The sequence below is a fragment of the Coregonus clupeaformis genome, chromosome 28 (genome assembly GCF_020615455.1).
Source record: "Coregonus clupeaformis isolate EN_2021a chromosome 28, ASM2061545v1, whole genome shotgun sequence".
In the NCBI taxonomy this organism is placed as follows: domain Eukaryota; kingdom Metazoa; phylum Chordata; class Actinopteri; order Salmoniformes; family Salmonidae; genus Coregonus; species Coregonus clupeaformis.
Genome location: NC_059219.1, coordinates 4105246 through 4128647, shown reverse-complemented (window position 1 = coordinate 4128647; position 23402 = coordinate 4105246). Strand labels below are relative to the sequence as shown.

At 40.7% G+C, this 23402-nt stretch overlaps 1 protein-coding gene across 1 annotated transcript in view; it reads right to left on the bottom strand.

The window, feature by feature from the left end:
- Positions 1–20868: 20868 nt before the first annotated feature.
- LOC121542557 (patatin-like phospholipase domain-containing protein 2) overlaps positions 20869–23402 on the bottom strand; it is a 31019-nt gene continuing 28485 nt past the window's right edge. The window contains exon 9 of the mRNA XM_041851966.2: positions 20869–23355. Coding sequence (XP_041707900.2) covers positions 23154–23355 — 202 coding nt within the window. The 3' untranslated portion in view covers positions 20869–23153. The remainder of the gene's footprint in view (positions 23356–23402) is intronic.

Below are 23402 nucleotides of genomic sequence, written 5' to 3'. Positions count from 1 at the left end.
TGCTTGACATGTCAAAGTAGTGTCAGGTGACTAAAGGAAATGGACATATAACATCTATAAATTTAGGAGGCTGCCAGGACTAAACATAACTAGAACAGACCATTAGCATAACATTAGCATAAATTGAGGGCATAGATATATAACATGATTAACACTTACATCTACAAGACTATATAATAATATAAAGGCACTTACATCATCATATCATGCACAAAGGATTGATATGCTGCTTATATGGGGAAACAGGAGTGAAAAATGCAGAGGAGAGGGGATTCAGGAGTGGAGGGAAGGAGCGTGAACATTTGGAGTCCTGTAGGAGTGCACCCCTTCACAACAACTACTCAATTACATTTTAGTCATTTAGCAGACGCTTTTATCCAGAGCGATTAGGGACAGATTTTTTACCTAGTTGTCTCTGGGATTCAAACCAGCGACCTTTCGGTTACTGGCACAACGCTCTTAACCGCTAGGCTACCACTAGAAACATTAAATACATTTTGGCTATATCGCCCAGCCCTACACACAACTCGTCACTCTAATAATAATAATACTTGGGTTTTATGTAGCATTTTTCATGGACCCAAAGATGATCTTATTAGACTCTATATTGTAAGCTTTGTACATCGTGTCCCCAGTGCAAGCTCAAAACCTGATGTCCCTAAAGACAGTATTAGACATGGTTATGGCAGACAGCCATTCATTTTGTGGGACATTATGTGGCCTGTCATTACTTCACAAGCCTCGATCACATGAAGCCAATTCCAGTGAAGCAAACTGCTGGATTATCTTGAAATTCCTATTTTCTTTGAGTGTGGTCAGTGCCACTGGGCTCTGTTCTGAGACTTGGTTTCCAGTAAGACATCATGACTACTGAGAGACATTATTGTTAATTGTAATGTGTGGGATACATGGATTCTGTGGGACTTGCTGATTCTGTGGAATTTGATGTGGTGTATCATTGCCTCTGGAGCTTATACGCACAATAACCATCATTGAGTCTGAGTCAATTGTACAGGCTGTCTAGTATCTGATCTCTACTTCACAGAAACAGTGTTTGTTTCCCTGTAAGAGAGGGTTCATGGAAGCCACATAAATCATTTGGGGCGTGAGGTTGGCATAGCTGTGAAATCTCTTGTCCTACGCTACTGTAGGGCAAGTCTCTGTCACAGACAGTAGGAGATGCTAAAGGCTGACATGTCACACATTGACAAAGACAAGATTTGGAAAGGGATATACAGTTTGGTAAATGTTTCCTAAACATAGCAGTATACTGATTTAGTTTGGGATGTGAATATTTCCCTCATTGGTGTCATTTTACATTTTGACTAACGACTAACCATTTACCCTTTCCTCTTGATTCTCTCTACCTCCTCTCCCCCTCCCTCCTCTCACCATCTCTCCCCCACCTCCCCCCTCTCTCTCCCAGGTACCAGTCTCCTTCAGGAGGTGGTGTATCTGGTGAGTCAGGGGGCGGACCCAGGTGAGATTGGTCTGATGAACATTGATGAGAAGCTTCCTGTTCTGGAGTACCCTCAGCCTGGGCTAGAGATCATACAGGTAGGCCTACAGCACAGAGTATTACTACTGTTCTGGAGTACCCTCAGTCTGGTCTAGAGATCATACAGGTAGGCCTACAGCACTGAGTATTACTACTGTTCTGGAGTACCCTCAGTCTGGTCTAGAGATCATACAGGTAGGCCTACAGCACTGAGTATTACTACTGTTCTGGAGTACCCTCAGTCTGGTCTAGAGATCATACAGGTAGGCCTACAGCACTGAGTATTACTACTGTTCTGGAGTACCCTCAGTCTGGTCTAGAGATCATACAGGTAAGCCTACAACACTGAGTATTACTACTGTTCTGGAGTACCCTCAGTCCCGTCTAGAGATCATACAGGTAGGCCTACAGCACTGAGTATTACTACTGTTCTGGAGTACCCTCAGTCTGGTCTAGAGATCATACATGCCTACAGCACTGAGTATTACTACTTCCTGATCCTGAATGATTTATTCACTCATATGCTGTAGAGCTGATTCAGCCTACTTATAAGAAATACCTTTTTTTACAGCCTTGTTTCAGCTGGTTTTTACCTGGTATTGCATGTAGTAATAAGTACCTTGTAGCTTGTTATGCTACTTTTTTCAAAGAAATATGTTACATCTTTCAAAGAAAATAAAAAACCTTAGTAGCAGACTAGAATAAATGACAATCATCCCCTTTTCCCAAGGGAGCAAAGACGGCAAGATCCTTGTTGTATTATACAATATGTGTAATGTATTACCAGTAACAAACATTAGTTAATTATATTAGAAATATGCTAGCTGGCTAAGATTTGTCATGAACCCCTTTTCATTGAACCTCAACACCTTCATCCAGATGTCTACAAAATTGATGATATGTCTCCTTAAGCTCCCCGTAAGCAATGGCAAAAAATAATGTATTCTAACGTTCATAAAATATTTTGGTAATGTGTATTAGACAATTATTGTGTTTTATCCTGTGATCAAGTAGATACTCTCACAGGAACGTATTTAAAGAGTGCCAAATGCTTGGATTTATCTCAAGTAAAATAATCGCAAGATTACAATAACAATGCTAGACTTTGATGTTGGGGAAAAGTTGGGCTGAAGGGGCCAGTAGAAGATGATTAGATAAATATTAGAATATTATATGCAGGCAGCACTGTAGGCAAACACGAGAGCATAGAATGTCATGTGTAATCTGAAACCTACAGTAATTTTGCTCTGTAAACAACTTTATTTAATCAACATGTAATACTGTTATGTAATAAACATGTTGGATTCTTTTTTTATTTTATTTTTTATAGACATCTTGCTGTTGCGCCAGATAGCATATCGTGGGTCTCCGGTCACAAGGAGTACACTTCCCCAAACATGCTCACTAACATGCAGCCACCCTTTTCTCTTCTCATACTATGACTTTATACATCAAAACATCCCAAAGGCTTAAAGCCTAACCAGAGGAGGCTGGTGGCAGGAGCTATAGGAGGATGGGCTCATTGTAATGTCTGGAATGGAATTAATGGAATGGTATCAAACAAATGGAAACCACATGTTTGACTCCGTTCCATTAATTCCATTCCAGCCATTACAATGAGCCCGTCCTCCTCCACTTAAACTTAATCACAGTAAAGCAATTATTTACAATCTATCAGTATATCAGCCAACATATAGCATAGCATTTGTAGACTAGCACAGGAAAGCAGCACCACAGATGAAAGGAGAACCTAGTGATCAAACCTGAGTTAGTAAGTAGTCTATCATTGGTAGAGTGTCTCCTCTTGCTCCCTCAGACAGTCAAACAAACGGGTGAGATTGAGATTTTTTCATGACTGAAAAGCGAGCGTTACAGGCGACTCCACTTTCTGCAGCAGTTGAGGGGAGGCGCGTGTGTGTGTATATCAAACTTCACCATCCCCACCTCCTCCCTCTCAAACAGCATCAGATCCTCCAGGTACTTACACACCACCTGGGAGACACACATACACACAGGCATAAATACACACATGTGCATGCACGTATACACACACACACTTTTCAACAATAGTCCTAGTCAACACAATACAGTGGGGAAAAAAAGTATTTAGTCAGCCAACAATTGTGCAAGTTCTCCCACTTAAAAAGATGAGAGAGGCCTGTAATTTTCATCATAGGTACACGCCAACTATGATAAACAAAATGAGAAAAATAAATCCAGAAAATCACAATGTAGGATTTTTAATGAATTTATTTGCAAATTATGGTGGAAAATAAGTATTTGGTCACCTACAAACAAGCAAGATTTCTGGCTCTCACAGACCTGTAACTTCTTCCAATGATCAAAATGCACATTTTTCAAAACTCTAACACTTTTTTCAATTGCTTGGATACAATACACATAAAACTAAGATCATTTGTTCATTTAACAAAAATCACCTGTTCAATATGACACAACTTAACATCATAGTACCACTATTTCAAAAGGCAATTCACACATTACATTTCAGATGAGTGTCTATTCATTTCATTACAATTATCCAACTATCAATTGATACAACTGCTCAAAATGATAAGTAACTGTTGCATTACTCTTAATGCATAGTTGTATGGAAACAGACAAACAATATTCCATGTTTAGATCATGAAAGTTTCAAGATAACGAGATTCATTGTCACCAATTAGCGTGGAGCATGAACCAATTAGACTACATTATCTATGGATGTAATATTTCATCATCATTCTTTATCAGACACCGTTTCTATGGTCCCATGTACCACCTTATCAGACTATTTACAGTATTGACAGTACTGCACTGTATGGATGCAGGCCCTTGTAATTGCTTGTCCAATTCTGCCAACTCGTTACTGATGATTGACTTCACATTGTGGAACGAGTATATCAACACTTGATTGGGATCCACTTGCAACAACATAGCGATACGTACTGTAACATGGAGCCGGCAGGTGATCCAGGTCACAATAGAGGTCAAGCAGTGGTGGGAGGAAGACGAGGAAGACGTGTTGGTCAAAGGAATGGCAGGGGACAAGCACCCCTTCTGAGAGGTGGTCGTGGGCCTCGCTTTGAGAGGTGTGGGGAACGTGGTAGAGGACAAGGCCACGGACCAAGACAGCGGCAGCAACAGCAAAGAGTGTCCAATGAAATCCGAGCAATAGTTGTAGACCATGTCATAAATCATGGCATGACAATGACTGAGGCGGCTACAATGATACAACCAAACCTCAGAAGGTCAACCGTGGCCTCAATAATCAGAACTTTCCGCAATGAGAACCGGTAAATCGTCAGCATGCACTAAACATTATGCTACTCTCAATTGTCAAATGACTGCATACCAATGTGTATCACAGAGTAGGTGATGTGACCAAGTGTCTTCTTACTGTAATGTTCCCTGTAGAATTGAGACTAGGCCAAATAGGGGAGGCAGAGGCAAAATTCTGACTGACCAACAAGAGCAGGCTGTGGTCGATTTGGTTCGGGCCAGAAATGATAATCGCCTTACAGAATTTCGCCAGTATATCTTGGACAATGAAGACATGTTTAACAATGTGGAATCCATAAGTTTGCCGACTATTGCACGCATGCTGAAAAGGCACCAGGTGTCTTTAAAACAACTATACCGTGTGCCTTTTGAAAGAAATGCAGACAGAGTGAAACAAATGAGGACTGAGTATGTTCAGGTATGTTCAGTTTCAAGATGGCTGTTGTAATAAAATTCCCTAATAATTCTACATTGTACAGTAATCAGTAAATCTCTTTCCAAAATGTATTTTTAGAGGGTGATGGAGCTGGATGCTGATGACAACCATCAAAAATTCATATATTTGGATGAGGCAGGCTTTAACCTGGCCCAGACAAGGAGGAGAGGTTTGGAATTTCATTGGCCAGCGGGCAACCATCCAAGTACCTGGACAACGTGGGGCCAACATTACCATGTGTGTGGCTATATCAGAAGATGGTGTGGTGGGACGCAGACCTCGTATTGGATCATATAATGCAGCTCTCCTTGTAACCTTCCTTGATGAGCTCGATCAGGTCTGTAGAGCTGATGGCGTGACCTATGTCATTGTGTGGGATAATGTCAGGTTCCACCATGCTCATATGGTGCAAGCATGGTTTCAGGCCCATGCACAATTTACCACCCTGTATTTACCCCCCATACTCTCCCTTTCCTTAACCCGATTGAGGAATTTTTCTCCACATGGAGATGGAAGGTTTATGATAGGCGCCCTCATGAACAAGTCACTCTTCTCCAGGCCATGGATGACGCATGCAATGACATCACGGCAGACCAGTGTCAGGATTCGCCATGCCTGAAGGTTTTTTCCAAGATGTTTGGCTAATGAAAACATCCATTGTGATGTAGATGAGAACTTGTGGCCAAATCCACAAGACAGAGTTGATGAAAATCTAGAAGTACAGTAATCACTCCTATGTTTTGCTTTTTACAGTACAAGCAAGCAAGTTGAGGAACACTTCATTTGATGTTTTACAGTACTGTATTGTTTTTCATCAATATATTTAAGATTTTGTTCAATGATTCCACTGTGTCTGTAGTATTCTCTCTACTACTGCAGTACTTTTACAGGGATGTATTTACATGTAGTACCATAATGAAACATGTATCACCTATTTTGTACTACAATATTTAATGATTGTTCGTACAATGACACAGTGAAACTATCGGTTGCTTGTGTGTGGGTGATCTAAATTAACGTTTCATTGGTATTTCACAATACATTAGTTTTTTGAACCAATGATTGTGCAAGTGCAAGATTTCTTTACAGATATGAATGCACAATGCAATGTTTTGAACATTGGACAGCCTGTGTTACAAGTGATGACCGTTTTGAGTTTTGCGTCTAGAGTTTTGAAAAATGACGTCAAGGTTCTGAAATTAGTGCCAAAGTGATTGTAAAAAACTGTAAGTGGGAGAACTTGCACAATTGGTGGCTGACTAAATACTTTTCCCCCACTGTACTTATTATATCAAGCTATATCTAACTGCTGTGTCCATAGTGTTCACGTCCTAATGTGATATTTTGACTAGATGTGTATGGGCTTTATGGTGCTCTCTCTGAGTCTGTTGCGTTTGGCTGACACCACAGTGTCTAAGGCCACGGTTCACCTCACCAGAGCAGATTTTAGTTGCGCAATTTTACATTAACTGTTTGGTGCAGTATTTCTCAAGTAAAAAAATGTGCACGAAAGAGTTGCCTATTGTTGAATGACAACAAACACTTCATTGAAGAATCCCTACTGTTGACCAATGACCGAACTTCGGGTTTCTTTCAAAGAAAGTATTGTGCGCACGAACAGCCAAAACAATCCTTGCTTAAGACCAAAACTAACAAAACCTAACAGTCATTCACACAACCAGGCCAGTGTCTCCTCCATGCACATCCAATTGGGTGATAAGTTTGATTAAAAAGCTAGTAAAACCCCCATTTAGTTATTATATATGGAGTTCCATGTGGTGATTGCCTCTGGTCAATAAAACCCAGACACTAACTTTGATAATTTTTTCTAAAAGGACAGGCCACATGATGTTGCTGCAAGGGGCTAAAATACTTAGTCCTGAATCTCTTCTGATTAACTAGCTGAGGTTTGTTAGAGTATGTTTGTGTGTGTGTGTCTGTGTGTCTCTCTGTGTGTGTGTATGTACGCAAGTTTGTTTGTATGAATGCATGTGACTAGGAGTGTGTGTGTTAGCTTTTGTGTGTGTGTGTGTGTGTGTCATGTTCATGCATGTGCGTGTGTGAATGTGACCGATCGACTGTGTGTATGTGACAGTGTCTGTTGATGGGTATTAACCACTATAGTCTGGTGGATGTATATGTTTCACCATCTGTACTTCTATACCTGTTGGTTTGTAACGTGAGTGGCAATGGTGAAACAGCTTCCCCCTCTGTTCCAAATTGAATAGAGGGAAGGTCATTGTCTGGTTAAATACTTCAGTCATTAGAACATCTTGTCCAAGAGAGCATCTAGTTAATGATCAGTCATTAGAACATCTTGTCCAAGAGAGCATCTGGTTAATGACCAGTCATTAGAACATCTTGTCCAAGAGAGCATCTGGTTAATGACCAGTCATTAGAACATCTTGTCCAAGAGAGCATCTAGTTAATGATCAGTCATTAGAACATCTTGTCCAAGAGAGCATCTGGTTAATGATCAGTCATTAGAACATCTTGTCCAAGAGAGCATCTGGTTAATGATCAGTCATTAGAACATCTTGTCCAAGAGAGCATCTGGTTAATGTTCAGTCATTAGAACATCTTGTCCAAGAGAGCGTCTGGTTAATAACCAGTCATTAGAACATCGTGTCCAAGAGAGCATCTGGTTAATGATCAGTCATTAGAACATCTTTATCTGGTGTACATAACACATTTAGTTTCCTTCTGTCATTGAGATTTATTATGATTACTATTGCATGGATTCCATAGGTTGAGGAGACTCCCCTCTCTCTAATGTATATCAAGTGGTGATTGAAATCCATGTGTGTTAAAGCTTGTATGCTACTCGTATACAACTCTTCACGGCTGGTCATTTATAAAATCTTGAATTGGAGTGTTTGTCGTTTTGTTCTCAGTATTCATCAAGACTCAGAGCCCTACACTCTGAATATGTGTGTGTGTATATATATGCACACGCTCATGAGTGTCTATACCTCCCTCCTGCAGGTCTGTGAGAGGCCAGAGCACAGTGTAGGCCCTGTGTGTAGAAGAAGGGGGCCATGCAACAGGTAGGCTGGTCAGAGTGCTGCATCTGGGAGCCAAACTCATCCATGATGTAGCAGATGGCATTTCTTCCTTCGCTGACTGGACATACACACGGGAGGTTAGAGAGAGAGAGAAAAAAGTGTGTATTTATTAGGGATCCCCATTAGCTGTTGCCAAAGCAGCAGCTACCCTTCCTGGCGTCCAAACACATTAATGCACTTACATCACACATAAAACAAAAGATACAGTACATCATATAACATTATTACACCACTACATATCTACAATACAAAATGTATAATACCACCATACAACAATATTACAATGTACTTGTGTTGAGTGCGTGTGCTAGCGTTTGTGTCTGTACCTGTGTGTGTGTCTCTTCACAGTCCCCGCTGTTCCATAAAATGTATTTTTATCAGTTTTTTCAAATCTGATTCTACTGCTTGCATCAGTTACCTGATGTGGAATAGAGTTCCATGTAGTCATGGCTCTATGTAGTACTGTGCGCCTCCCATAGTCTGTTCTGGACTTGGGGATTGTGAAGAGACCTCTGGTGGCATGTCTTGTGGGGTATGCATGGGTGTCTGAGCTGTGTGCTAGTAGTTTAAACAAACAGCTCGGTGCATTCAGCTTGTCAACACTTCTTACAAAAACAAGTAGTGATGAAATCAATCTCTCCTCCACTTTGAGCCATGTGAGATTGACATGCATATCATTTAATGTCAGCTCCCCGTGTACATTTAAGGGCCAGCCGTGCTGCCCTCCTCTGAGCCAATTGTAATTTTCCTAAGTCCCTCTTTGTGGCACCTGACCATACGACTGAACAGTAGTCCAGGTGCGACAAAACGAGTGCCTGTAGGACCTGCCTTGTTGATAGTGTTGTTAAGAAGGCAGAGCATTGCTTTATTATTATTATTATTATTATTAATTATTATTATTATGGACTGATTTATCCCCATTTTAGCTACTGTTGTATCAATATGTTTTGACCATGACAGTTTACAATCCAGGGTTACTCCAAGCAGTTTAGTCACCTCAACTTGCTCAATTTCCACATTATTCATTACAAGATTTAGTTTAGGGTTTAGTGAATGATTTGTCCCAAATACAATGCTTTTAGTTTTTGAAATATTTAGGACTAACTTATTCCTAGCCACCCATTCTGAAACTAACTGCAGCTCTTTGTTAAGTGTTGAGGTAATTTCAGTCGCTGTAGTAGCTGACATGTACAGTGAGGGAAAAAATTATTTGATCCCCTGCTGATTTTGTACGTTTGCCCACTGACAAAGAAATGATCAGTCTATAATTTTAATGGTAGGTTTATTTGAACAGTGAGAGACAGAATAACAACAACAGAATCCAGAAAAACTGGAAAATGTTATAAATTGATTTGCATTTTAATGAGGGAAATAAGTATTTGACCCCTCTGCAAAACATGACTTAGTACTTGGTGGCAAAACCCTTGTTGGCAATCACAGAGGTCAGACGTTTCTTGTAGTTGGCCACCAGGTTTGCACACATCTCAGGAGGGATTTTGTCCCACTCCTCTTTGCAGATCTTCTCCAAGTCATTAAGGTTTCGAGGCTGATGTTTGGCAACTCAAACCTTCAGCTCATTTTCTATGGGATTAAGGTCTGGAAACTGGCTAGGCCACTCCAGGACCTTAATGTGCCTCTTCTTGAGCCACTCCTTTGTTGCCTTGGCCGTGTGTTTTGGGTCATTGTCATGCTGGAATACCCATCCACGACCCATTTTCAATGCCCTGGCTGAGGGAAGGAGGTTCTCACCCAAGATTTGACGGTACATGGCCCTGTCCATCGTCCCTTTGATGCGGTGAAGTTGTCCTGTCCCCTTAGCAGAAAAACACCCCCAAAGCATAATGTTTCCACCTCCATGTTTGACGGTGGGGATGGTGTTCTTGGGTCATAGGCAACATTCGTCCTCCTCCAAACACGGTGAGTTGAGTTGATGCCGAAGAGCTCCATTTCGGTCTCATCTGACCACAACACTTTCACCCAGTTCTCCTCTGAATCATTCAGATGTTCATTGGCAAACTTCAGACGGGCATGTATATGTGCTTTCTTGAGCAGGGGGACCTTGCGGGCGCTGCAGGATTTCAGTCCTTCACGGCGTAGTGTGTTACCAATTGTTTTCTTGGTGACTATGGTCCCAGCTGCCTTGAGATCATTGACAAGGTCCTCCCCTGTAGTACTGGGCTGATTCCTCACTGTTCTCATGAACATTACAACTCCACGAGGTGAGATTGCAACTCCAGGCCGAGGGAGATTGACAGTTATTTTGTGTTTCTTCCATTTGCGAATAATCGCACCAACTGTTGTCACCTTCTCACCAAGCTGCTTGGCAATGGTCTTGTAGCCCATTCCAGCCTTGTGTAGGTCTACAATCTTGTCCCTGACATCCTTGGAGAACACTTTGGTCTTGGCCATGGTGGAGAGTTTGGAATCTGATTGATTGATTGCTTCTGTGGACAGGTGTCTTTTATACAGGTAATAAACTGAGATTAGGAGCTCCTAATCTCAGCTTGTTACCTGTATAAAACACACCTGGGAGCCAGAAATCTTTCTGATTGAGAGGGGGTCAAATACTTATTTCCCTCATTAAAATGCAAATCAATTTAAAACATTTTTGACATGCGTTTTTCTGGATTTTTGTTGTTGTTATTCTGTCTCTCACTGTTCAAATGAACCTACCATTAAAATTATAGACTGATAATTTATTTGTCAGTGGGCAAACGTACAAAATCAGCAGGGGATCAAATACTTTTTTCCCTCACTGTATAGTGTTGAGTCATCCGCATACATAGACACACTGGCTTTACTCAAAGCCAGTGGCATGTCGTTAGTAAAGATTGAAAAAGGTAAGGCTGTTCTGGGGAATTCCTGATTCTACCTGGATTATGTTGGAGAGAACACCTCCTGTGTTCTCTTAGACAGGTCACTATTTATCCACAATATAGCAGGGGGTGTAAAGCCATAACACATACAGTTGAAGTCGGAAGTTTACGTACACTTAGGTTGGAGTCATTAAAACTCGTTTTTCAACCACTCCACAAATTTCGTGTTAACAAACTATAGTTTTGGCAAGTCGGTTAGGACATCTACTTTGTGCATGACACAAGTATTTTATCCAACGATTGTTTACAGACCAATTATTTCACTTATAATTCCCTGTTTCACAATTCCAGTGGGTCAGAAGTTTACATACACTAAGTTGACTGTGCCTTTAAACAGCTTGGGAAATTCCAGAAAATGATGGCATGGCTTTAGAAGCTTCTGATTGATTGGCTAATTGACATCATTTGAGTCAATTGGAGGTGTACCTGTGGATGTATTTCAAGGCCTACCTTCAAACTCAGTGCCTCTTTGCTTGACATGATGGGAAAATCAAAAGAAATCAGCCTGGTCTGGTTCATCCTTGGGAGCAATTTCCAAATGCCTGAAGGTACCACGTTCATCTGTTCAAACAATAGTATGCAAGTATAAACACCATGGGACCACGCAGCTGTCATACCGCTCAGGAAGGAGACGCGTTCTGTCTTCTAGAGATGAATGTACTTTGGTGTGAAAAGTGCAAATCAATCCCAGAACAACAGCAAAGGACCTTGTGAAGATGCTGGAGGAAACAGGTACAAAAGTATCTATATCCACAGTAAAACAAGTCCTATATCGACATAACCTGAAAGGCCGCTCAGCAATGAAAAAGCCACTGCTCCAAAACCGCCATAAAAAAGCCAGACTACGGTTTGCAACTGCACATGGGGACAAAGATCGTACTTTTTGGAGAAATGTCCTCTGATCTGATGAAACAAAAATAGAACTGTTTGGCCATAATGACCATCGTTATGTTTGGAGGAAAAAGGGTAAGGCTTGCAAGCCGAAGAGCCCCATCCCAACCGTGAAGCACGGGGGTGGCAGCATCATGCTGTGGAGGTGCTTTGCTGCAGGAGGGACTTGTGCACTTCACAAAATAGATGGCATCATGAGGAAGAAAAATTATGTGGATATATTGAAGCAACATCTCAAGACATCAGTCAGGAAGTTAAAGCTTGGTCGCAAATGGGTCTTCCAAATGGACAATGACCCCAAGCATACTTCCAAAGTTGTGGAAAAATGGCTTAAGGACAACAAAGTAAAGTTATTGGAGTGGCCATCACAAAGCCCTGACCTCAATCCTATAGAAAATGTGTTGGCAGAACTGAAAAGGCGTGTGCGAGCAAGGAGGCCTTCAAACCTGACTCAGTTACACCAGCTCTGTCAGGAGGAATGGGCCAAAATTCACCCAACTTATTGTGGGAAGCTTGTGGAAGGCTACCTGAAACGTTTGACCCAAGTTAAACAATTTAAAGGCAATGATACCAAATACTAATTGAGTGTATGTAAACTTCTGACCCACTGGGAATGTGATGAAAGAAATAAAAGCTGAAATAAATAATTCTCTCTACTATTATTCTGACATTTCACATTCTTAAAATAAAGTGGTGATCCTAACTAACATAAGACAGGGAATTTTTACTAGGATTAAATGTCAGGAATTGCGAAAAACTGAGTTTAAATGTATTTGGCTAAGGTGTATGTAAACTTCCGACTTCAACTGTACGTTTCTCCAGCAGCAGACTAAGATCCATATTGTAAAAAGCCGCACTGAAGTCTAACAAAACAGCCCCCACAATGTTTTTATTATAATTTTCTCTCAGCCAATCATCAGTCATTTGTGTAAGTGCTGTGCTTGTTGAATGTCCTTCCCTATAAGCGTGCTGAAAGTCTTGTCAGTTTGTTTAATGTAAAATAGCATTGTATCTGGTCAAACACAATTTTTTCCAAAAGTTTACTAAGGGTTGGTAACAGGCTGATTGGTCAGCTATTTGAGCCAGTAAAGGGGGCTTTACTATCCTCCAGGCCTGAGGGCACACACTTTCTAGTAGGCTTAAATTGAAGCTATAGCAAATAGGAGTGGCAGTATCGTATGCTATTATCCTCAGTCATTTTCCATTCAAGTTATCAGACCCCGGTGGCTTGTCATTGTTGATAGACAACAATAATTTGTGTGTGAGAGAAAGAGCGAGAGAGAGAGAATGTACTCGTACTCCCTGGGCCAGCTGGTAGGTCTGGTTGTACTTCCACATTCGTTCCAGCACCAGCTCCACAACGTCTGGGTCAGGGGCCTCTCCGTGGAAGTCAACCCCCATGAGGGAATCGATCCTGGGCAGGAGGCCGGGGATCTGCTCCAGCTGTTGCCTGGAGCTCTCCACACAGTACGTCCATGCATGGTCAACCAGGAAGATACTGGAGGATGGAGGAATTATAGGATATGAGGTAAAAAGAGATAAAGGACATGGAGTAGAAGAGGAAGTGATTAGGAGGCAGTACAGACAAAGAATGGAAGAGATGTAGAGAGGTAAAATGCCAGTATGTCTCTTGGATGTGTAAGAACATTTGTAAGTGTAAAAAAGTATACCCACTTCATACAACACTTGCCATAGTTTTACACCTAGGCTTACTTATAAAAACATATTCTGTGCTTTGGTGACTTGTATGAGAGCCAACAGGTGGTTATTTATCATGACTATAGCGCCCTCACCTGGTGGGCTCTAAGGCTTGCAAGCCAGTCCCCCTTGTCACAATCACTTTTTGTACAATTCTACACCAGGATTAGCTTTCTCTCTTGATCTCCTTCTTTATCTTCCTGTTGTAGCTGCAATGATGCCGAACACATCCCCTGCATCGTACACCTAGATCCGAAAAGCAAGGGCAGATCAAGGTAGGCTAGCCAGATAATAAGAACAACATGACCATAAAACCCAGTTGAATACAACTGCATGCACAGAACGATAACTTAAACCAACTGTAAAGCATGCAAACCATTCAGAGAGGCATTTGATCTGATACTGAGCTGTAGCAAATATTATCTAGCCATAGCCATAAGGCTACCAACCTCATTGATACGTTTATAGTACAAGCTCGTCCAATACTGTGGTGGGATTCTTGAGGACTGGAGTGCAAAGAGAGGATGGTACTGAAATGTTCATCCTAGCCATTCATAACGTTTGTGTTTGATTCACTGAGGTACACAGCCGCGGGAAGTAGGGGTGCTGCAGCACCACCCTGAAAAATCGGAATAAAATAATACTAAAAATATATCTTCTTCTACTACTTCTATAAGCTGGCAAACAAACTGAAAGGGTGCACACTGCCACCTAGAGTGTGTTGTTTGAACAGGTATAAAGCCAATGTTGGCGATTTACTGCCACCTGCAGGTATGGAATGTTTCCTTAAATATAATTAATTGGCTGATCCCTCTTGGTGACCTGGACGGAATTATGTGATCATTCCTTAACCCAAAGGCAATCCCACCCAGTTGCCTATTTCAAATGGGGAAAGTCTTCAATGGCGCTGACCATGCTGAAACAGGCTTTTGGGCACCAGAGTCCTCTATCTATCTCTATGGAATGAACAGAAGCTGAATCCCAAATCACCCCCTTCACCTCGCCCCTCGCCATTTGCACAAATTTCCCAAAACTGAGGGAATGAAAATTATCGAGGGTGTAGGCAGGGGCTAATGAGCCCCTCCGGTGATTCATGGGTAACTGCATACATGGAGTGTGTCGGAAAGTGGGCGTGTCAACGGAAGTGGGAGGATCTGAAAGCGAATCAGCTAATCGAGTCGATTGTTAACAACTGTAGCATTTTAGCTAACCCTAACCCCTTTCCTAACCTTAATCTCATTCTCCTAACCTGCCACATGAATTATCCTAACCTGCTACCTTAATTATCCTAACCTGCTACATTCATTATCCTAACCTGCTATGTTAATTATCCTAACCTGCTACATTAGTTCTCTTAACCTGCTATGTAAATATTAAGCTGACCCGCAGTGCACCTGACTATGGCCGGTCTAACCAATAATGGAGCGCTGATGTTACGCCCATCGCTGTTGAATGATCCACCCACTTCTTTTGGAACGCCCACTTTCAGACACACTCCATGTATGCAGTTACCCATGACTCACCGGAGGGGCTCTTTAGCCCCTACATCCTTGATAATTTTCCCTCACATTTGAGTCAAGGGTAACTGCATACATGGAGTGTGTCTGAAAGTGTGCGTGTCAACAGAAGTGGGAAGATCAGCAGAAGTGGGTGTAGGGAAAGGGAATCAGCTAACAGGGCAGATTTGTTGCCACTCAAGATGTTTTGCATGGCTGATTGGGCTGCACAACAAGTAAATTGTTGACAACTATAGCATTTTAGCAAACCCTTTTCCTAACCTTAACCTCATTTTCCTAACCTGCCACGTTAATTATCCTAACCTGCTACGTTAATTAACCTAAACTGCTACGTTAGTTCTTTTAACCTGCTATGTAAACCTTAAGATGACCTGCGGTGCACCTGATTATGGCCGGTCTAACCAATAATGGAGCGCTGATGTTACACCCATCACTGTTGATCCACCCACTGATGTTACCAGTGGCGACCCGTCATTCAGGGCACTTGGGGCAGAGTTTTGAGCCCCACCTGTTTAGCAAAAAAAAAGTATTATTAATTTTTTTGCCTGTTTTGCATGTTATTTTGGCATTAATACGTGTCACATATCAGTTTGCAAACAATGTAAAAAAAAAAAAAAAAAAAGTTATTTGAGTTAATAAAGCCGCATACAAACATGGTCTCTTTTTTGCTTTCTTGAGTAAGGCAGCTCCAAAATGCAGGTGTTTCAGCCTAGCTCAGTGCTTTCTGTGGTGGTGGGGCAGCCAGCGGAAAATACGGAGCGTAGGGGTTGGTAATGTTCTCTAGTTGCACCGTGATTGGCTCAATGTTCTGTCACTCATGGGGACACTACTTCATTGCAAAATATACGAGGAGAGCTCGAAAATTCAAGCACCTTGGGTGCTGCCACAGATTTACATTAGAAGTGCCCATCCAAGAAGGCTCAAGGTTATTGGCCACAGATAACATGATGTCAAATCACGTTATATCTACCATAGCTTTGATTGGACTGATCATGTCAAAATTATACTTTCAAAATCTTAGCTAGCAAGCTAGACAAGCAGTCATCATCATGAATCAAGTCGACAATCTACTGGCAAATCTTTTTCAATCCTTGTCATATGAAGATAAATTATAGATAAAACGTATCGGTGCTCAACGGCCATTGGACATAAACATTACACAACAAGTTGGAAATCGCAAATTCAACAATGAGGAATCAGTGGCTAACTGCAAGCTTTGCAAAGCAATCACTAGCCTGCTATTCAGTGGAGAGGGTGTGTGGTCCAAGTCTGGGTTTAAGGGTCTCTTTACCAAGCATAAAAGGATAAACATTCACTCGCAACACACCATGGGCCAGAAAAGGTTTAATACATTGGCCATGCTGTCAATCCAGCATGACTTCTGCCGCATTCAAAACAACTGGAAACTCGGAACTGGGAAATCTCAGACTTCAGTGAGCTCAAGACAGCTGGGAACTCTGAAAAAAACTAGCTCCGACTGGGAAAATACGTTTTGAACGGTCATCCAACTCCGAATTCCAAGTCAGGAACTCGGGCCTCTTTCTAGAAGATCACTGGCGTCATGATTCAACCTTGTTCTTTTCAGAGTTCCCAGTTGTCTTGAAAGCACCATAAATCCAGAGAATGCTAGACTTTGATGACAAAGTTTGATGACAAATTTTGCCCACAAGAAGGATCGCCACACCACCTTCCTGTTCAAGTGAGCACAGCACAACAAGGTGAGTCCAAAAATGTCTTGTATGGTGCTGCATAAATTATGTAATTTGCCAGGGAGATATGTATCCTGTAGCTAAGAAAGTAATACTAAGTGTATGTTGTGTAGTAAGCTGTTAGTAGCACATGTGCCTCACCCTAATAATTTGGTCCCTTTCCCTCTCGTAACTTACTGTTCTGACTTGATGATGCACATGTAGCCTATAGGCTGTTTTAGAGAAATGTAATCATTTAATATTGTAAGAGCTTTCATTGTCTGCTTATATGCCCCCTTTATTTATCCTGAAGTTCTGACTTGGTGTACAGGGAGAATACTGTAAGAATGGCCCATGTTCTGAATTCTGTCGCTGTGCATTTCAAAAGTGCTGAACAAATAGTTATATTGACTACATCCGTCCTAGCTCGCTCATTAATGTCTTAAACAAAATTACGGATTACGGCCTCTTATTGGATCATCGTTCCCTTATGCCATAGTTTGTACATCTCAATTGTAAGTAGAAACCACATTTGTTTAAGCAAGTCAGCCATATCGGCTATGTTTTAAAAAAGGCAGTAAATGAGGCTGAATTAACTGTTTCTCTGCCAGACAAGGCTCAGCTGATAGCCAGGTGTACCGGTGGTAAGTGTAACCCTCTCACCAGGCTCGAATTTGACTCTCACAATATTACCTTATTTAGAATATCTGAACAGCAATGGGATATTAGGTGAGAAGGACATCTCCAATAAGAATCCCTATTGTAAACTTGCTAGGGTGAATGACAAATAGGGTATTAACTTCAGATATAATGATTATAGACTTGGTTATTATTATAAGGATATGCTTTCCCATGCATTAAATGAAACAGTAAATGACTCCACCAATACAACAGACATAAGGTTCAAGATCTATATTAATCAAATTTTCAATGTATCACATCAAAATAAATACAAATAATAAACCCCAATGATTTTTCCACAACCCATGTCCAAATTATTTGCAAGCTTGCTTAAACCCTGGGCGCGCGTTGGAGCTCATAAAAAAATGACGACATACATAAAGTCCCGAAGTCCACCCCACATTTGTAGTTACTCACTACTTGTAGATAATGCCTCAGCAAAATATAGTAGTTCCGTGCAGGTGTCCTCACAAGATCCACAGCGAACACAGCTATCAATGCAGCCAGTACTCGGTAGCAGCAACAGACATCCGTTGGAAACCCGAACTCGTTGATCGTCACAAGCAATTCTCTCCAAGTCTTGCACGATGCTAGGCTAACCTCTAGGATGTCGAATGTCTCCACAATGCGACGGCAGCTTCAGTCTCCACTTGGTCTTTCTTAACGAAATAATAAACACTCTCTTATATAAATAAAATCAGGATTTCCCTTAAAAAAAACTATGTAGGTATGGTTTTGTTCTCTCTTTATCGTTTCCTTTGGTCGTTTTTCCTTCACCAACCCCACTATCGTCTCTCCTCTCCCTTCTTTCAACCTTTCCCTCTCTTTTCTTTCCCAGCAACCAGTCCACTCTCCCATTGGCCACAACTTAACAAGTCACCTCATTGGTCAAAACTTTAACGAGATACGTGGGAAACTTAAACTTAAAAGTAAACCAACCTATTCACTTGTACATTTTTTAAAAACATTGCTTCAAAAGAAATGCATTAATGACATTACAAATCAGGAGCTATTCGATCACCTTTTAAATCTAATACCAATGAATTATAACAAATAAACTCTATACTTGGTTTTAGCAAGGTATTACATAAGGATTCACTTAATGGTGCTGAAAAGAAAGCTCTGCTGTTGGGACAGCTTTGTGTAGGCCCTAACAGTTTGTGGGCACCTTTTGTCACCTATTTAGTGCAATTAATGTATTGTTTAGTGTTGTGTTGTGTAGTTGCTTTGCTGTCATGCATCTAAACATTTTTTTGTTTTGTTTGCCCCTCCAAGATTTACATGCTAAAATGGCCACTGGATGTTACACCCATCTCTGTTAATCCACCCACTTTTGTTTGCAACGCCCACTTTCAGACACTCCAAGTATGCAGTTACCCATGCTTGGAGTCTCCGGTAGGCACTTTGACTGAGCCAGCAACGCTGCCGGCTTCATGGCAAAGAGGATTTCCATACACCCCGTTATTTTTGAGTTTGCGCAATTTCACACTAAAGAATGGAGCGTCGTGCCAAATTATATGACTTGTGCATTTGTTTATGTCTGATGTCGAAACTTGACACATGTAAAAGATGAAATACCTCCCAAATTAAATGTTGAACTATTACTGAGATTTATATGTTGTAAAACGACAGAGGGTATTTGTTCATTTGAATTTCATGCTTGTTTTATTATTTCAAAGTGGAACATGAATTGCATTATTCAAGTCACGAGTGTGTCCCGAAGTTAATGGATTTATTGATCCCCTCAAGACTCTCTGGAAGTCACCCTTGGTGTTTCGTCAGCAACACATGACAAAGAGGGGCCCCCGAGCGAGTTGGTAGGGGCGAGGCGGTAGTTTGGGATTCACTGAGAGACAGGACCAACTGGGGTGTATTCATTATGCCGATTCTGTTGCAAAACTTTTCTGTTGTTCTGTTTTGCATCAAAAACCATTTACTCCAAACGGAAATCATTTTGCAACAAAAACGAGAGTTTCTATTGGACAAATTCAGGTAGGTCCCTCCCTACTGAAAGAGTATACCATACTTCAAGTGCACTTTTAGTTTTATTTGTATTATTATTTTTGAAATCGGCATAATTGAGAAGGGCTCATAAGCAAGCATTTCATGGTAAAGTCTACACCAGTTGTATTCGGTGGTTTTTACCTGGAACCAAAAAGGGTTATCCTATGGGGACAGCTGAATAACCCTTTTGAAACCCTTTTTTCTAAGAGTGTAGTGACATATTATTAACTTCTGCTGTACTTCATACTATTTGCTAATAGCCCTCTGTGTCGCTACTACCAATACATTGTAAGTGTGTAGAATACATCTCAAATTATGTCTTACAATCAGGCTACACTTAGTAAACTGTGGGGTCATTTTAGCATGTAGAAGTACACTTAGTACACTTTGGGCTACCCTGGGTAAGTTAAGCCACCTACACGTTTCTGTACTGAATTAAATATTACCACTTGTATAATAAAACAATAAAACCATGTCTATCTTTATTTCTCAAACACAATTCAATAAAATCAATAGACTTTAACATTTTAACACAGCCTTAACACCTAACAAACACCTTGTACTTTTTAAAACACTTTTAACATAGGCCAGGCCCTGTTGTTGCCTCATATCCCAGAGATAATGCCTTGCATTACGCCTGGGAAGAAAATGCTTACATTTGCTCAACTTGCCATTGGCTCAACTATTGGCTCAACTTACCCCATGGTCGTTGGCTCAACTTACCCCAAGGCAAACATCTTGACTATATTAGCCCACACAGCTACAAGGATGCACTTTCATGCTAGGTTTAGGATCTCATATTGAAGGTTATTGAGACCCCAACTGATGTATAGAACAATCTTAAAATGATCTACGTACTTTGGTTTAGATACAAGCATCATGAAACCTCGAACACCAATTAATTTGACTTGGTGAAAATATTTTTTAACTTAACTTGCTTATCACTCTTTCCATGTGGATTCTTCCTTCAGACTCCATGAAATGATGGCGTCTTCTGAAATATTTTGTCAAATAATTAATATTGTGTATGGTTTCCTAGAAACAAGGGTCAGTTTACCGCTTTCGCTCAACTTATCCCACTCTCCCCTACTTATTATGCACAGTTTCCAATGATGAGGCACCTCAGTAGTATTTTAACAGTTACAGTATATTTAAACACAGGTCACATCATAAAAACGTTGTTGTGTTTAATGTTATTAAGATAAGGGCCTTAATGTGAAATAACAACAGTAAAGTATATTTTAAAAAATGTTTTATTGTCACATACACCGTATAGGTGCAGTGAAATGTGTTGTTTTACAGGGTTAGACATAGTAGTACGGAGCCCCTGGAGCAAAATAGGATTAAGTTCAACAGGTTTTTCACTTTCTCGGCTCAGGTATTTGAACCAGCAACTTTTCGTTTGCTGGCCCAACACTTTAACCACTAGGATACCTGCCGTCCTAGGCACAGGTAGGCAGAGGTTTTCCGTGTTACACACGTTACAAATATAAGTACAGTATGTAGCCTACTATAAATGGGGCAGTTTGATAACTTAAATTTGACATTTGATTATGCCATTAAAATTGTGAATCCTATACACGTAAAGTTATTGTGCAAAAACAATGATCAACATTGAGAGAAGTTCTGAAAGGAACTTTCAAGAATATTGCGATTTCACATTTCTTGACATCACAGCTCATCACAGTAGTTCATAGTTCAGTCCTGTCTAATACAAACAAAATAACACTGCACAGCTCATAGTCAAGAAGTCAACGTCAAGTCATATCAACAGTCCGTCTGGAATGAGGAATGAATGCTACATTTGACTGAACACAGGTAGGTAGGTAGATAGTGACAACATGTTATCTGGTAAAACTTATCTGGTAATTCCAAAAAGAATTCACTTGCAGAGGTCTTTGGTGGTGAGCTGGTACATTGTTTTCCAATGTGTACAATAGAATAAAATATGATTGGTGGAGTGATCAAAATACATGATTGAGTCATTAGTGTGTCTATAGCAACAGTTTTGGATCCCAAAGCTATTCGATCACATGACCATCTTTTGCCCATCTTAAATCACCTTTCAGTTCCTATACACTATAAACAGGCCCCGTGGGAGGGAACTTGAGCTGGTACATGTGGTTTCCATATGTTTGATATTTTCCATTTATTCCATTCCAGCCATTACAATGAGCCCATCCTCCTATAGCTCCTCCCACCAGTCTCCTCTGACGCTCAGATAGGCTAATAACCGATTGATAATGCTAGCTTGTAGTTTGCTGCAACCTACAGTATCAGACCACTACTTATGACACAACTTTGATTACAATATAGCTACAGTATGTCAAGGGGCATTGCTCCAAACTGCAACCATTTAATGGCATTTTGCAACCCTTTGACTTGGCTGTGTGAGTTAAATTTGTAATTGGTCGTGTGCAAGCTGAACATTCATTACATGGTCACCTCACTCAAAAGTTTCAAAACGTCCTATTTTTGAGGTGGCTAAAACCATGATTTGGTCAAACAGTAAAGTGCATTATTATCCTCATGATTCCTGTAATGAAAGTATCTGCCCAGCCCCTGGGCCTGTTCCACTGGGGCCTGCTGCTGTGATGAGCAAGCCACTTGATGTGCACTCCGGGAGAGAGAAAAAAGGCTTCTTGATTGTATAACATTTCAATATAACATTTAAAAATCAAATTGTGGGATACACAGCTTTAGAAGCAACTACTGTTCTCAGATTTCTGTGGGTATACTTTATTTTGGTCATCTCTTAATATTGAGCTCGATAACAACTATTTTACAATGAAGATATTTAATATGGCTTTAAGATACGAAGCCCGCGAAATGCGCAATTGTGCATGATCCATTGCGAGTGCATAGGGTAGCAGGGCTACAACAGCAAAAAAAAAGTAGGACATTACATTTACTTGTAGATTAATACATGACTAACGTTACTAGCAGTGGGTATTATATTTAGTGTTAGCGATCTGGCTAATGTGTTTTGAGTTTTCACTTCCTCGTGGTGTATAAGCCCCCAAATAAATTAGCCTATGATATTAGTGCACATACAGAATTAAGCAAATTCCTCTCTATTGAAATAAAATCAGAAAATTCAGGAGCCCTATTTTAACAGTAAAATTATAACAAAACCCTATTGTCAACTCAATTCATGACAATCACTGGATTAGGTTGCACATCAAAATATTGTATCTGGAATCATGCATTCCTGCTTGGACATGTGAGATGAAACAACTTATTTCTTGAATAGCCTACCATCTCTGTAGTTATGGTCTATCTTGGGATAGTTATACAAATCTTTGATATGACTTTACTCCCATAAAAACTGTGGATGGAATCGTGGCTAATGAGGCAATACAAATGTGATGTGACTAAAATATGACTAAAAGGAAAGGGCATTTAGTTGACTAAAATGGCTCACTGTTTTTGTCATTTTATCAATGACTAAATCATTATTAAAATCACAAAAATGAGACTTAATGATATTTTAGTCAAAATGACTAAGACTAGAATAAATCTAAAAAAGTGTGCCAAAATGAACACTGAAGCAGATCTGTCGTGGGGAAGGGCTGGGCGTGTGGGGGCTGAGGATGTTCCAGTAGTGGCTTTGGAAGTTGAGAGCAGAGAGAGCGAACCCGGCGAGGTTACAGTCTCTCTCCCTTTGTCCGTCACTATCCAGGGGTGGCGGCAGGCTCATGCAATTCCTCAGGGAACCATCACTGCAAAAAGAAAAACACACAAGGCCATTAGACTTTATTTATACTGT